At 52.7% G+C, this 15,602-nt stretch overlaps 1 protein-coding gene across 2 annotated transcripts; it reads right to left on the bottom strand.

Annotated features, from left to right (window-relative positions):
• Window positions 1–5,792: 5,792 nt before the first annotated feature.
• LOC108931790 (stathmin-like) lies at window positions 5,793–9,245 on the bottom strand. 2 transcript variants are annotated; one of them, XM_029248051.1, is made up of 5 exons: window positions 9,152–9,245; window positions 7,572–7,610; window positions 7,154–7,326; window positions 6,765–6,956; window positions 5,793–6,424 (listed from the first exon to the last, which is right to left on the bottom strand). In XM_029248051.1, exons 2-5 carry the CDS (start codon window positions 7,585–7,587, stop codon window positions 6,365–6,367), a joined length of 441 nt encoding a protein of 146 aa, XP_029103884.1. In that variant the 5' UTR covers window positions 7,588–7,610; window positions 9,152–9,245; the 3' UTR covers window positions 5,793–6,364. The 2 variants fall into 2 exon arrangements, with proteins under 2 accessions (XP_029103884.1, XP_029103885.1); XM_029248052.1 differs by lacking the exon at window positions 9,152–9,245 and adding an exon at window positions 9,000–9,133.
• Between the last annotated feature and the right edge of the window lie 6,357 nt (window positions 9,246–15,602).

Genomic DNA, 15,602 nt, shown 5'->3' with positions numbered 1-15,602 from the left:
TGCGGGAATCCACAATGAGGGAGAGGCGTCCCGCATCCTGGAGGGGAACTCCACGCGTCGGGAACGAGAACCCGGGCGGAATCGCAATTGCTGCAACGGGTGGACGGGTGGGCGATGGGGGCGGGGCCTGGCCCTTTGTCCAGGGCGTCCCTTCGTACCCGGACTGCAGGGGACGTGCAGGTTAAGGAAGTAGAGACGGCTGAAATCCCAGGAGAAGCCTGTGGAACTTCTGAAACACCCAGATGCGTAAAATTTACTACGAGTTACACACACACACAATCTGAAACCGCTTGTCCCATATGGGGTCGTGGCGAACCGGAGCCTAACCCAGCAACACAGGGTGCAGGGCTGGAGGGGTAGGGGACACACCCAGGACGGGACGCCAGTCCGTCGCAAGGTGCCCCACATGGGACTCGAGCCCCAGACCCACCGGAGAGCAGGACCCGGTCAAACCCGCTGTGCCACCGCACCCCGCTATGAGTTAGCAGTGTAAATTAATTTTAAAAAAGAATTAAGGAATTAATTCAAGAAAGATGCAAATTGTTTCAGTAAATTGTGTTATGCAAACGAGCAGTTACTAATTTAACAGGAACTTTTACTCTCTGGTTTGGAGCAGCACACTGACAGAGTTGGGGGGTCAAAGGTCACGAGGAGTATGTAGGAGTCCCGTCAGGCAACTGGCTCCCAAATGGAGTATTCGAACACACACACACACTGAAACACACACACTGTGGAACATCTCACACCATTTTAAATGCAAATAGCAGGAATCAGATCAGTTTGCAGGTTCAGAAAGTGTGTGATCAGCATTCAGTCAAGACTCTGCAGGCAAATCAATTTATAGATAAAAGACTGAATGGCTTTTTTTTTTTACATTTTTTTATCATTGCGTGCACGCACGCACGCGCGTGTGTGTGTGTGTGAGACCTACTGCCCAGTACAAAGGGCACTTTGGCAGTAAGTGATGCTCACGAGAGATGTTCGCCGCACCGCTCACAATGCTGTGTGTGTTTCTATTTCCCTCCTAATTCGGTCCACGAACACACTTATCCGCTGTGACCCCCGACCCCTGGCACCTCGCACCACAGCCAGCTCATTGGCATTCGCCGCCTCTCGCCGGGCCTCTGGCAGCTGCTCTTGGAGGGAAACTGGCACATGGCGATAAGGACGGTGGGAAGAGGAGCGCGCTTGATAACGCAGCTGTGCCGTGTTGCCGGAATGCGTAATGGGGAGCCGCTCGCGTCCCGGGGACAGGAAGGCATCCCAGAATACCAGGCTGCTCTTCACAAAAGGTCAGCGAGGATTAGCGTGTTTGCGGAAGCGTCTTCATCTCCGTCTCGTCTCCCCGAGTAACTCTTCTCGCCGTGTCCGTGGTCCATGAGCTGCTTCCGCCGCTTTACACAAGAACGTGGTGAAAGACTCGCCAGTCAGGAGTCGCCTTCAGGGCTCTCGCAAAGCCATTGGCCAATTGGAGAGCTCCACCGCAAACCGCCTCCAAGCAGCTCCGCCCCCCCACGTCACGTCATGTCACCTGACGTGTGTGAAGAAAGTGTGCTGACCGGCAATGTTGTGATGAAGAGTCCTCCTGGATGCTGTTAGCATGACAATGGCCATCAAGGAGCAGAAGAATGAAGAGTCGCTGGTTGTGGGATCCATGCCGCTTCGAGCAGCGGAAAGATCTCAACGCCAGGAAGCGGCAGCGCGGAATCCGTCGCCCTCAGGAAGGTCGGAGCGCGTGTGTCACTCGTGCGCGTAGCAGACCTGTGGGTCGGTGGGTTCGTGGGTCGAGGTCGGGGGCACGACTGGTCGAGTGGAGGGCAGCAGGACAGTCATGGACGAACATTCATGATGGAGCTCCACGCGCTCCCACGAGGATGGCTTGGTCGTTTGTATCCGCCGTGCTACTCGGAGGCGCCACAAGGGGCGCCGTTGTCCACTGAGAAACTGAAAGTGGACGTGTGCGGTGAAGAATTAAAAAAAAACCTGCTGCAGAAATGGGTGAATTGCTATAAAGTTGATTATTTGTCATTAAAAGTGACCTTGAGGAAAGGAACCAAAGAAAGAGTATCAATAATCAATCAACCAATCAGTTAAACCGTTCCTTTATGTAGCGGTTGATGGGCGGCTTCACTCCTCATAAAACGTCTGAGAGCCGAAGTTCACGTTCGCAGGGAGCTGTTTACTATGACGTCTTTAAGAAATACCGCGTTTCGATGAGAGATGAACCTGAGCTGGCGGCTCAGTTCCTCCCAGTTGCTCCACTTTAAAGTGAGTTGATTTGTTCTCATCAGCAATGGAAAAATCTTCAAATGCTGCTGCATGGAGTCGATGTTAATAAGCAACAGGCTTCAGTGGCAGCAAATATGACTGTTTATTAACAAGAGTGTGAAACTGGAGCAGATGGTCTATTAACAGGATCAGAGCATCAAGTTGAATTTAGCAGGCGGTCGTGTATTGAGTAGAGTTAAAGCACCGCTCTACACACCCATCATCACAACGGTCTACACACAGCTCCACACACAAGTCTGCACACTGGACTGTTGTGCTCGGGTGATGCAGCGCTTCATCTGCTCTTGCAGAGGTTCAAAGCACTTGGAGGACATGGAGCTCCCTTCTTGGGCACAAGGTGGAGACAAATACCAGCTCTGCCTTTTCAGAAGCCTCAATGCGCTAAGAGATACCCGTTCAGTTCAGTCCTCCTCACCAGAGTGACACGGAGCGAGAGCAGCTCCTCATGTTGAGTGAGTTTTCTAAAAATAATAGCAACGTGTAGAGATAACACATAGTGTATATAATTAACAGTGCACTAAGTCAGCTGGCAACAGCGGAGATGAAAAGAAAAGGCTCCCAATCACAGACAAAGGTAAGGAAAATAAATGTCTGTGGGTCCAAGTTCCAGTGGCTGTCCACCCCGTCCTGTCAACTGTCAAGGCTAAACTGCAGTCCATCGAAGCTGTAGCTCGTTGTCCGAGGTCAAGGCTCTTCGTCCTATTGGTCAAACTGTTGACGGCTTCCAGTGGCGAAGTACACCAAATGCCCTGGGTAGGCGGGGGCTCTCGTGCCCTCGCAGGGTGCCAGTAAATGACAGACAAGACAAGAAAAGGGACAGCAACAAACAACATACTGAGAACTCAGGCAATTACTCTGGAAACTAACGAACCAGAGCGCACAACGCTACAGCAGGGAGATACACAAAGTGAAAGAGGATATTAAGCCTGGATTTAAAGGGTGACGCTGAAGGGACGTTCTTGCTACTAACTGGCACATTACTGCAGAATTCAGGTGCTGAAATCTTGTCCACCATGCTACTTCACGACGTCCAACATCATAAGGATCATAGACAACATTCAGGGAAAGAGGAATTAACATCATCACTGAGGCGCGCTGGAGTGAGACCGTTCGCTACCTTGTAATCTCTCTACTGACCGTACTGGACCATGTCTAGCCCGCAGTTGATTCAAAACGCCACTGGCAGGACTGTCACTGTGTCACCGGAAGCAACGCTTCTGTCGTCGCTACACTGGATTCCAGTTCAGTTTGGAGCAGATTACAGAATCGGACTCTTACAAGGCCTAGAATGTGCTCTAAATGTAACTGTAAATGTAGTGTAGCGACGACAGAGCCGCTGTCACGTGGTCACATGTCCCTGTTCCAGTGACAGTAGGCTGGACACGGTCCCCTACGGTGAGCCGGTTAACGGAGCCTTAGAGTCACGGATTCGAGGTAAAGGCACGGAGCAGCTCTTCTGCATCCTCACTGGATAAAAGGTCCCTCAGACTCCCTGCATTTCTCAGGTGCAGGAGACTAGAAGAAGCAGCAACAGGAGCAAACAATAGGTTTGTGCAGAATAAATACTAACATTCCTGATGTAGTCAGAGCAGTTAAAACGTACTCCATGAGAGTTTAGATCTAAAATTACTGTTGACGAGTTACGACGTCCCCACCAGCCTCAATATGTGCTTTATCAGCGTTGAGAGATGAAAAGTTATTGCTCATTTGCTCTCGGAACTGAATGATACAGTTGGGAAGGACAAAGCAGCTGAGGACTCATTTGGTTCTCAGTGTCATCCACATAAGAATGGGTGTTATATTTGCTAATAATATGCCCCAATGGCCCCATATAGGGGGAGAAAAGTAACGGACCCAACACTGAGTCTTGGGGAACACCACAAATGCCCTTAGACAAGAATGAAGGGACACCGTGTGCGGATTTCTGCACCAATCGTTGGCAATTTGGCAAATGCAGCATGACGAAATCACTGAGAATACCTGCTATTCCAGCCAAATTCTCACTGAAGAAAACAACGTAAAATTTTATGGTAAAGAGCATCAGCGAAATCAGCACGGTGGCACAGCAAGCAATGTTGATGTTTCACAGCACCGGGGTGGTGCGAGAGGTGTGGGTTCGACCCCCACTCATTCTGTGTGGAATTTGCACGTTCTGTCTGTGTGGGTTTCCTCCAGGTGCTCTGGTTTCCTCCTGCGCTCTGAAGATGTGCTGTTCGGGCCAAATGGTGACCCCAGAATCAGCCACAGAGTATGAGTGACAGAGAGAAAGTGTGTTTCACTGGCGCATCAACTTTCCAAATTCTGACTTTCAGTTTGGCATTTTCACTTCAAAGGAACTGCAGCATAATTTCAGGGAACGTGTGTAACTATACAGCTGCTACGGGACACTCCACATGGGACAGCAGTCCATTCCCCAATCTTACACACAGAGACACACACTAGGGGGAATTTAGAGTCACCAGCTCACCTCAAATGTGTGTGTTGGGATCGTGCACAAACACAGAGAGAACATGCAAACTGCACACGAGCCAGATTTGAACCCACAGCCCAGCAGCTGAGACCAGTGAGGCAGCAGCGCTACCTGATGTTCCACATACTGTACGTCCCAGTTCATTAAACCAAAAGGCATTTTCCTCCCTAGAAGGAAGACGTGATTTCTGTCCTTAATGGCGCAGACGTGCTGTTTGTCCTCCAAGCCAATAGGTGGCAGTAAAGAGCTCCCAACGGCATGCGCATGTGGGTCCACGTTCGTTCAGCTCGGGTCCACGGTGTTTTCTGCTCCTGCCTGCGGTTCCTGAATCCCGGTACTTGTGACAGGATGAGGAACGCCGTAGCATTTATGGGATAGATCATTCAACAATCAGCATTCAATACGAGTTCATACAGAATAACATTTATTTTGAATTAGCTTTAAAACAATGTCGCTCAAAGTTAGCGGAAGCGGTAAAAGGCAAGTTTTTTATTAATTTTAAAAATAAAACTATTATGTGCATGATGTGTGTGAGATTTGCACAGAAGCTCACTAGTGAATAAATGAGGAGCCGCCGTGTTCAGCTTTTATGAGTCGCGGCAAAGCAAGCGAGGAGTTGTGTGATGCGATACACACGCACATTTTCAGAACCGCTTGTCCCAGGGAACCGGAGCCTACCCGGTAACATAGGGCGTAAGGCCGGAGGGGGAGGGGACGCACCCAGGACGGGACGCCAGTCCGCCGCAAGGCACCCCAAGCGGGATTCGAACCCCAGACCCACTGGAGAGCAGGACTGTGGTCCAACCCACTGCGCCACCGCACCCCCCGTGATGCAATACCTCCGTCCCAATTTTGTTTGTGAGACGAGGAGCTGCGAGTCTGTGTGAAAAACGAGTGCGTAGCCACTGTCTCTATTTCTACATTTCCTTGTGAAGGCAGGTGGTGCGGAAAGGTGCCTGGGTTCATATAGATATAGAGAGAGCAGATCAGGTGTGTCATGGGCTCAGAGCACAAGCACAAGGGCAGCGTCTTACGTCAATTTTCTTTATTCAAGCAGGATTACATGCTCACTAGAACAAATGCATGACTATTTTTACCGTTTGTCTACTAGTAACCTACCAGGGTAGCACACAATGTACTGTACTGTACTGTACTGTGTCCGGCGCATTAACCCTTTACCGCGCTCACCACTGCAGGCGCGCACTTTGTGCTTTAATAACATCGCCTGCTGCCGCCGGGGCGCACAAGCTGCAGTGGGCCGAGTGGGGGGGGGGGGCAATGGCTGGACGTCACACCGTAACACACAGCTGGGAGGGGGGGGAGGGGGTTAGGCGGCTCAAGCACGTGGACATGCTGCCTTGTGGGTAAAAAATGCTCGCTGCAGGGGGTCCGAAGCGGGAGGAGTTAGGGCTGCACTACACAGAACATCCATCACTAGGAAAGTGAGAACCAGTAGAAGGGAAATTATACAGAGAGGAGGAGGAGGAGCATCCTCTAAAACTCCTGGTGCCCCGTGTGGTGGCAGGGAACCGAGCTACCAAAGAAAGACACCGGCATGAAACAGAAAAATAAATCTTTGGAAACATTAAAAAAAAAAAAAAAAGTTCAGTTTTCTTCCCCTTCTTTGGTCTCTTTGTTCTTCCGCACCTCCTCCAGTTTTTTGTCCTGAAAAGAGAAGCAAACCGTAGCAGCGTTAGACACGAGTCAACAGGGGGCGTCGTGCTCAAGATCACAAACTTCCTCAAGTGGTCAGCAGGGGGCACAGCGGCCAAGACTAGAGACTCAAGGGTGAGGCGGGACCCTGCTGTGAGGCGGGAACCTCCAGGGGGTCTGCAGATCATCCGGCTCCACACCAGGGTGGACGTGACGGAGCAGGTAATGTGGGCGAAGGTGCCGGCGTGGCGCGGGGCACACGCACGCACGCACGCACACGCACGCACGCACGCACGCACACGCACGCACACGCACGCACGCACGCACGGAGCGGCTGCCGACAGGTACGTGCCTTCTCTTTGAACTTCTCGTTGAGCGCTGCCATCCTGGCGGAGCGGTTCTCCTTGTTGGCCTCCATCTTCTGGTTCAGCTTCTCCTCGGCCATCTTGCTGAAGTTGCTGCTCTCCTCCAGGGCCTTCTGCTGCACCTCCTTCTCGTGCTCCCGCTTCTCGGCCAGGTGCTTCAGAACCTCCGCCTCGTGGGACTGGACGGGGAAAAGGGGCGCGTGTGTCAAGGCGGGACACGCAAAGCTGGCGAGGCCAGAAACGGCGCGATGTCGAGGGGAGGCCGATCCCATTCTTCTACGGCGTACCGCGGTACGCCCGCATCCTAAGCGCCGCGCGTTGCCGTCTGCGTCGACGTTCCGGGCAGCTGCCGCGGCCCTGTGGCCGGAAGCCGTACCTTGCGCCTCTCCTCAGCGGCGTCCAGCTTCCTCTGGATCTCCTCTAGGGACACGTCCTTCTTCTTCGGGGTGGACAGGGGGAACTCGGCCTTGGGGTCGGTGCCGCCGGGGCTCAGCAGCACCTCGAAGGCCTGTCCGGAGGCGCGCTTGTCCAGCTCCTTCACCTGGATGTCTGCAGAGAGGGCAACGGCATTTCTCAGGACGTCCGGCATCTCGACGACATCCAACATGTGAACCGTTTGGGCACGGAGCAGGAGCACGCAGCTCGGTGTGTGGAGTTTCGCGCTCTGCTGGTCTCTCTCTCTCTCTCTCTCTATCTCACACACTCACACACACACGCACGCACGCACACGAGTGCATCCGACTGGCCCGAGATCCCAGCGACACGTGAACTTTCTCTGCAGCCGGAGCTCTTACCGCCAGAGGAAGCCATTCCAGCAAACTGCTTCGGTTCACCTTTGAAAGGAAACAAGACAAGAGTTGATTGGGCGAACGAGTGTGTGTGAGCGAACGGTGGACACACTGAGTGATGCCGTGGAGCGGAGACACGTTCGGCGCACGGGACAACTTCAAAGTGACAAAATGAAGTGGACGGTAGTTGTTTACCGCGGTCAGTAGGAGCACAGTGCCAAACATGAACAGGTGTAGCTGGTGACCCTGGAACAACACTGTGTTACCGGTGTAAAGGCTGCACATGGATGGGATTCCGATGTGGGTGAGGGGGCTCACAGGGTGTGTGTGTCCGTGTGTGAGTGTGTGAGACAGAGATCCTTTTGTGTTTCCCAACTCGTCCGTCCCTCGACCCCCAGTGAAGAAGACCCCTAGCGCGCGCGCCTCCAGCTCGTTCCGTTCGCTCCCCCGAGGGACGGATTTACAGCCCTGCGCGAGACGCGCGACTCAGAGCGACAGCGACACAAAGACACGCGCTGTTACAACAAGCGGCGGGATGACAGAAGGGGCGCGCGCGCGCCCGACGGACCACGTGACGCGTGTCACACCCGACCGTGCACCAGCACACACACACACACACACACACACTAAACAATGGCAAACACGTTCCTCCGAAGAGTGTGTCCAACCCCCAGGAGCAGGTGTCCGATGTGCCCCCCATCCCTCCACCCCCCCGCCCCCCATCGGGCTATTGCACGAGAAGACGAAGCGCTTCATCATTATTGTCCTCGAGCCTCGCGAACGGCGGCGGACAAAGGCGACCCCCCAACCCCCAACCGCCACCGCCAGGCGCGCTCCCGTGCTCGTGCTCGCGATCCGCCCCAGAAAAACAAAGAAAGAAGGAAAACAAAGAGCACGAAGGTTTCACGCGGTTGGGACAGAACAATGATTTACCACGTTCTGAACACTGCGCTCACTGTGCTTCGTCCAAGGCGCTGTCTCTCTCTCCCTCACACACACACACACACACGCGCGCGCGCGCCTGCGCGCACGCTGCTCTTTGTCTGTAGATAAACAACTGAAGCATCATCACCATCTTTACCCCATTTTTACGCTCCTGTGTGTGAAACATGACGGACGCAGGTGCTGTGTGTGACCGTGCGCGCGCGGCCACACATATCTCGAGCCATTTCGAAATATGATACGAATTGTACAGTAAGAGCGGTGATCACACCCCCTGGTCCTGGTTCCACCAACCCAACCCTAACCCGGGTTCCAGCATCCGCGGAGCCCCCACCCCCCACAAATCCCCATCCATCCGCGACAGGACCGACCGCGCAATACCGCGTATCGCATCTCGTCTCATCGCATCCCATCGCATCCCACGCCGTACTGGTGCACGAGGCGGGGAGCGCAGGACCCTCGAGCTCAGGATCCGCCCGGAGCTCCTCTCACCTGCTCTGCTCGCCGGTCGCTGCGTTCGACGGACCAACTGATCGTTTTTACCAGCTGATGATGGATCGATCGATTCGATGGATGGATGTTTGTCTGTATTTGTCGGCGGTTTCAGCCCACGGTTGAACCAGAGACAATGAAGTCACACCCACCTGGAGAAGAGCTCGTGCAGCAGCCTACCGCTCGGCCGTGGGACGTGGACTCGTCTGTGCCGTGTGCGCGCTCCCGCGTGCGCGTCGCCGCGAGCGCGTCCTCATTGGCCACCCGAGCGTGTGCGAGCGCTGCTGTTTCATTGAGAGCCTGAGTTCGCGCAGGACAACGACGCTTCACCGCTCATGGACGTATCGGTCATTCTGCACATGACATGTTTACGTGCTGAGGACAAAAAGAAGAAGAACGAGCCACCGCGTGTCGGCGCCTCCAATATATTCCATCGTAATCAATGCATCGTGGGCTCGATCGATAGATGTATGTATCGATGCAGAATCAATGAGTGACACGTGCTCGTCTCCTCCTGTTCACTGTGGTGACGGACTGGCTGGAGTCCAGGAGGACATGAGTGAGGGAAAGGATCATCATCCATCCAGTAATGACAGCTGTTATAATTACGTATTATTATTATTATTATTATTATGAGTCAGTGCACATGTCCTACAGTGAGCACCATGAAGGCCCCACAGTGGAGTGGAGACAAAGAAAAGAGCTGAAGTGCTGAGAACTGCTTTTGCCCCAGCGGTGCTGAGGTGTCCCTCCACGTGCGATATGAGTCCAACATGAGGAGTAAAATCACAGTAATAAATAACGTGTGATCAGGAGTGATGATGTGAGCACCCCGCCCAGTTCGAGCTTCTCCGCACGAACGCGTCGCCACACCCCTCCGTTTCCTGTGCAGCCACTTGTGGCCTCGGTGCTTCCAGGAGGGTCTCCGAAACGCACTGCCGTCCACCGAGTGACCCGGCGCGCGACCCTCCCATGAGCCTACAAGTGCGTCCACTCAGTCCATTTGTCCACGTGTCAGCGACGAGAGCAGAGGCAGAGGATCCTGTGTTCTGGTACCCTGGTAACCGGTGTCCCGGTGATGTCATAGGCTGCAGAGGACAGGTGAGCTCATGGACGAAGAGTGCCTTCGATTCGCTGAAGTCCCCTTTCTTCGCTTCCACACAGAACCCCAGCCAGTCCCTCTGCGATTAGGTCAGTGGTGCTTTCAGTTTTTCACTGCACCTGCACACGTCGAGCTGTGATGGCGTGACACTCGGGGTGTGTCTACACACACATTTACATTTCTTTATTTAGCAGACACTTTTCTCCAAAGCGACTCCCAGTGCACTCTCTGTAGTGTTATCAACCCACACACCTTATTCAACGCGGTGACTTCCGGTGCTAGATACACTACTTACACTGGGTCACTCATCCATACATCAGTGGAACACACACACTCTCTCTCTGTCACTCACACACAAATGCAGGGTGTGTTATCCCGCTCGCTGGACACACAGCCATGGGCAAGCGGGGCCTCTGTGGGGTGAGAAAGGAATTGGCGCAGGGACCCTTCGCTCAGACCGCTGTCCTCACAGATAGAAATAGCTTCTAATAACCTCTTTGCTTTCGTCGAGCCTGAGCCCGCGACACCATTGCGGCGTCCACCACGGCGGCATGGAGCTCGGGTTCGAATGGCAGAGTGCTGAGGCGCACCAGTTGCCCCCAGAAAATGTCCTAGTGGAAACCAGATGGACCCAGAGGTGCTGAATCAGGTCTTACTGCCGTGAGGGGGGCCGTCGCCATGACGATGTGAGGGGGGGGGGTTGTTGAGAGGCTGATACACCATCTGTATAGCGGTGACCATACTCCCCCCCCCAAGCGTTTACAGCACAGCGTTGTAACAAAACTCAGTGACTGAGGACAAACCTCTCAGTGTGAATCTATCATAAATATTCCTGGGCTTCTTTCAGTTTTGGGATGATGCTGAAATAAGGAGGGTCCAGCGCTGTGGGACGCACCACCGATACAGTGGGACAGACAGTGGGACAGACGGTGGGACAGACACCTGGGGGCGCTCTTGGGACGGTGGGGAATTGGCCCCAGTGTGTCATTCCTGTGCTCCGCAGTGGAGACGAGGTGGGCTCACGTGTGTCCCGGTCATGTGCACGTGTGATACGAGCGCCGGAGCCCTGCGGCACCACCATGAAGCCGGGGAGGTGGGGAGAGGAAGACAGGCGCGTTCATTAATGCCATACAAATGTGATATTCACGATGAGACAGAAGAGCACCGATGCAGAAGATGTGATGACTTTCTAGCAAAGCCAGTTCCAGTAGCTCTAAGTGCGCACGGCATCGAGGCCTGGTCTCCATGGCAACAGCGCAGGCAGGCAGAGCGAGGCTGCCAGGCTGTCATGTTTGCTGTGGGAGTGTGTCTGCGCTCTGTGTGTGTGTCTGAGGGTTCAGACAATGTTACTGTGATGTCGCCCGAATCTCGCTCACATGTTCGGGACGTGGACGAGCGACTCAGTCTCCATCGTTCCCTCCTGGCACCTTCGTGGCACCTCAGCCACCGGAGCCCCGTGTCCCCAGATCCCTGCTCAGCCCTGACGGCGTCCCCCATCTCCGTCTCGCCCTGTCCGTGGGGGCTCTACACACGAATGCTGCCTCCAGCCTTTGTTTCTCCTCGTCTGAAAAGGAGGCGTGCTGGGGGCCGATCGCAGTGCGCAGCGAAGGAATTGCACCCCCAGTGTTCCTTCCCCCGGTAAGGAGGGAATCGGCGCATCGCCGTTGCCCTTAGTGCTTCGTACGCTCCTTCATATCTCCGCCTCGGCTGTTTAGTGTCACTGTGCACTGTCGCCACCACGTGTGGGGTCCGGGTTTGCCGCCAATGCCGAAGACCCTTCCTCAGGGGTGGCACGGTGGCACGGCGGCACAGCGGGTAGCGCTGGTGCCTCACAGCCACTGGGCTGTGGCTTTCAGTCTGGCTCAGTCTGTGGAGGTTGTCTGTCCTCCCAATGTTCACGTGGGTTTGCTCTCTCGGTTTCGGGTGAACTGGTGACTCTAAATCGCCCTCCAGTGTGTGTCCAACTGCACCGCGACAGGCTGCCCGAAGTGATGCGCCATCCCCTTCTTCATCGTGGAGAACATCCCAAGTCCGCAACACCGTAGTTGGATTCACGTTTATTTTGTCACGTCCGTAAATAGATGTAAGTGTATGTCTGAAAAGCCTTGTTTGCCCTTCTAGACATGAAGACCACGCTGCCATGAGACCGACTGGCATCTGAAACACATGACACTCGCTGAGCCTCTGAAACAGCTTGTCCTCTGCACTCCTCAGGATGGCGTCTCCTCTCTGTTCCATCTTCACGACTCTGGCCACCAGACTCTGTCCGGCTCCAGGATTGGGTCCCCTAGTCTGGTAACCTTTGATCTCAGTTGACCCAACTTCCAGAAGTGCATTCGGTGCTTCTTTCGCCAGCCTGATGTGAGCCATGAAGGCGAGGAGCTCCTCTCCTCTGTAGTCCATGTCCTCCTCACCTCCTCTTCTCTGCAGTCCATTTCTTCTCCTTACATCTGTCTGCACTCCTCCTTCACTCCTCCTTCACCCCTCCTTCACTCAGCTCCAGAGACCTGGGCTCTACTACCACTCCATGGAAACCAGGAGGGCAGCGTACAGGTGGAGCACATGGGCCACATGAGGACCCACCTGTGATCAAGAGCTCAGGAGGAGATTGGTGGGACAGCTGGAGAGCCCTAGATGTCCAGTAGGATGTTTCTGTCAAAAATTCAATTCTATTCAATTCAATTCAATGTATTTTTATAGAGCTCTTCTCACGCAGTGGCACAGAGCACCATTTAACACAGCCATAAGGCAAGAAAAACAATCATCAGATAAAGGAACATAGAAGACAGTTGACTACTATCATAATATAGTACTTTTAAAGAGCTATAAGTATGTCTACTGGTCTCAGAGGAAAGGAACAAAAACTCCCAACTGAAAATCAAGGGAGGAAAAAAAACCTGTGGGGGTCCAAGGGCCAGTGGCTGGCCCCCCACCCCTCCTGAGCATTCTAAATTAAGTAACAATTCTTAGCTGGTTTGCAAGTAATAATGATATTGTTGCTATATGGTAGTTTGGATCCCCAGCTCAGCGTGGAACATCTCGTCCATCATGGCAGTTGGTCATCATCTTCAGTCAGCATAGCGGTATGTCTGTGACTGCCGGCCGGCCTCCTCAAGTCTTATAAAGCCATCTCCACCTTTTGCTTCCCGAAGGGTGTGGGGGCTGCTGGGCAGGAGGGACAGAGGTCAGATTGCCCTGCTTGTGAAAACACATGAAACCACCTGCATGGCGCTCAAGGGAAAAAGTGAGGGGCCAGTAGGGGGGGCTGTGGAGTCAGCGAGGAGTCGGGGGGCCGCTAGGGGGGAAGCTGGGAAATAAACAAGAAACCATCCAGCAGTTATTGTGAGGAAAGGATGTCACAAGCAGTAAACACACACATTACATTTACATGTACATTTATTCATCTATTGATGCTTTTCTCCAAAGTGCTGCACATCTCGTAGAAAATATGTGAAAAATGTAAATGTAAAATACAATGTGTTCATTACATTAGGAGGAAGAGACACTTAGATACAGACGTGTGATTTTTTTAGTACAGTTAGTTTGTTTCTTTCCACCATATGAACCGACATTGATCACACAAGTAGCCGCATAAAACTTTACCAGAATATCACCGATTCCTGATCACAAAGGAGATACATATAAACATTTACGTTACATTGCAGGAGTGGTTCTGTAAAGGATGGACGGACACACACACACACACACACACACACACACACACACACACACACACACACACACACAGAATGTGGTCTTTTTTTTTGGTTCAATGGCATTCATCGTCCCAGAGAAGGGATTTGGGTTCTGCTTCTTCTGGTGCCTGTTGTTATGGAAACGGGGGTTCAGCACACACACATACAGACTGTGAAGTTAGGTTTCTATGGTAACCGATTAAAATACACCCTGGAGAAAAACATTTGGGTCTGTGTCTTAAGTTGGTGTTCTGTAAATAAACCAGCAGGCTGACAATGTGTTTCTGTGCAGCTTTTTGTTGCTAAATGCTAAACCCCCTCCAGCTGTGGGCTGACTGAAGATGGATGTAGATTTACTGGCCATGATGTCATGACATTTCAGATCATCTTTCAAATCTCCACAGGACAGGCTGAGAATCTCCTCCTTCTACAGTGATGCACATGGAAGTTCTGGTGGTGAGACAGGAGCTCCACTTTGCACTGATGTTCAAGTATCATTTGCACACATGCACCTTCTCCTCACCTAAGCATTTTTTTCCATCTGTGTGTAAACATTCTTCTGTCCACCAGGTGGCGCTCTCTCCTGCTGCAATTCAAAGTGGCCTGGCTGCCACACACACACTTTCCAAACCACTTGTCCCATATGGGATCACGGGGAACCAGAGTCTACCCCGTAACACAGGGCGTAAGGCCGGAGGGGGAGGGGACACACCCAGGACGGGACGCCAGTCCGCCACAAGGCACCCCAAGCGGGATTCGAACCCCAGACCCACTAGAGAGCAGGACCCGGTCCAACCCACTAACGCCACCGCACCCCCCTTGGCCTGGCTGACACTTCTGGAGAAATTAATAATTAATACTGCATCTCCTTTTTGGGAACAGAAAATGTGGTTGGTTCACAACCCATAAATATTATAGTACTGCTTCAGCAGACATCCAGACCTGCAGCACTTAAAAGATGGAATAAAACAGGAGTAAAGACCACGTCCTTCTGCATCTCCATGATCCACTTGGACTCTTTCCACTCATTACAGTGAGACTTTTTTGTGATGGACACATGAGATGCATTCTGGAGCTGCCATGAGGCTGTCTCACCTGTCAGGCAGGTAACACACACCCGACACACGCTAGGGGAATCTCTGGGTCCTGTTGTCCTCGTCACGGACAGAGTAAATCGCAAATAGAATGAAAGCGAAAACCTTCTGCGTGCAGCTGCAGCACAGACTCACTGGACTGCAGTGAGCTCTCCTTCCTTTGGCCTCAAGTGGCAGAGAGACAGATGTTGTCAAGTTCACTGCTACACTGTTACTTCCTCCACTTCACTTTATTGTGCCATTCAAACTTCTTTCAGTTCATTTTATGTGTCTATGGATGGTGAACACTCTTCTCCAGAGAGATGTACAATCACGTTCCTATTTATACACCTAAGTAACCTGACTAGAGAAATTCAGATCATTAAGTACTTTGCTTAAGGGCCTGGGATTCGAACCTGTAACCTTTGGGTGCAACGGCAGCAGCACTAAGACGTACAGTGCCAGTCCTAAAGGGCACTGATCCCTCATCAGAACACCATGATGTGATGTCAAAAGATGAAATGGAAATGCTCAATTAAAACTTTCTGATTCAATACGACCACCTTCTTCTCGCCTTTCAGACGGAAACTGAGCAGCTCCGCTTTAGCGCTGCTTTTGCGCACCACCAATTGCCAGCACTCCAGCCTCTGATTGGTCCACAGGATCGACGCTCCCTGTCAGCCAATCAGAGCGGAATGCGTTTAATTTCTGCTTGATCAGTGGGCGTGTCTCT

This window comes from Scleropages formosus, chromosome 23 (assembly GCF_900964775.1).
Source record: "Scleropages formosus chromosome 23, fSclFor1.1, whole genome shotgun sequence".
NCBI classification, from domain to species: Eukaryota; Metazoa; Chordata; class Actinopteri; order Osteoglossiformes; family Osteoglossidae; genus Scleropages; species Scleropages formosus.
The sequence above is the reverse complement of the archived record's forward strand: the minus strand, read 5'-3'. Positions and strand labels throughout refer to the sequence as shown.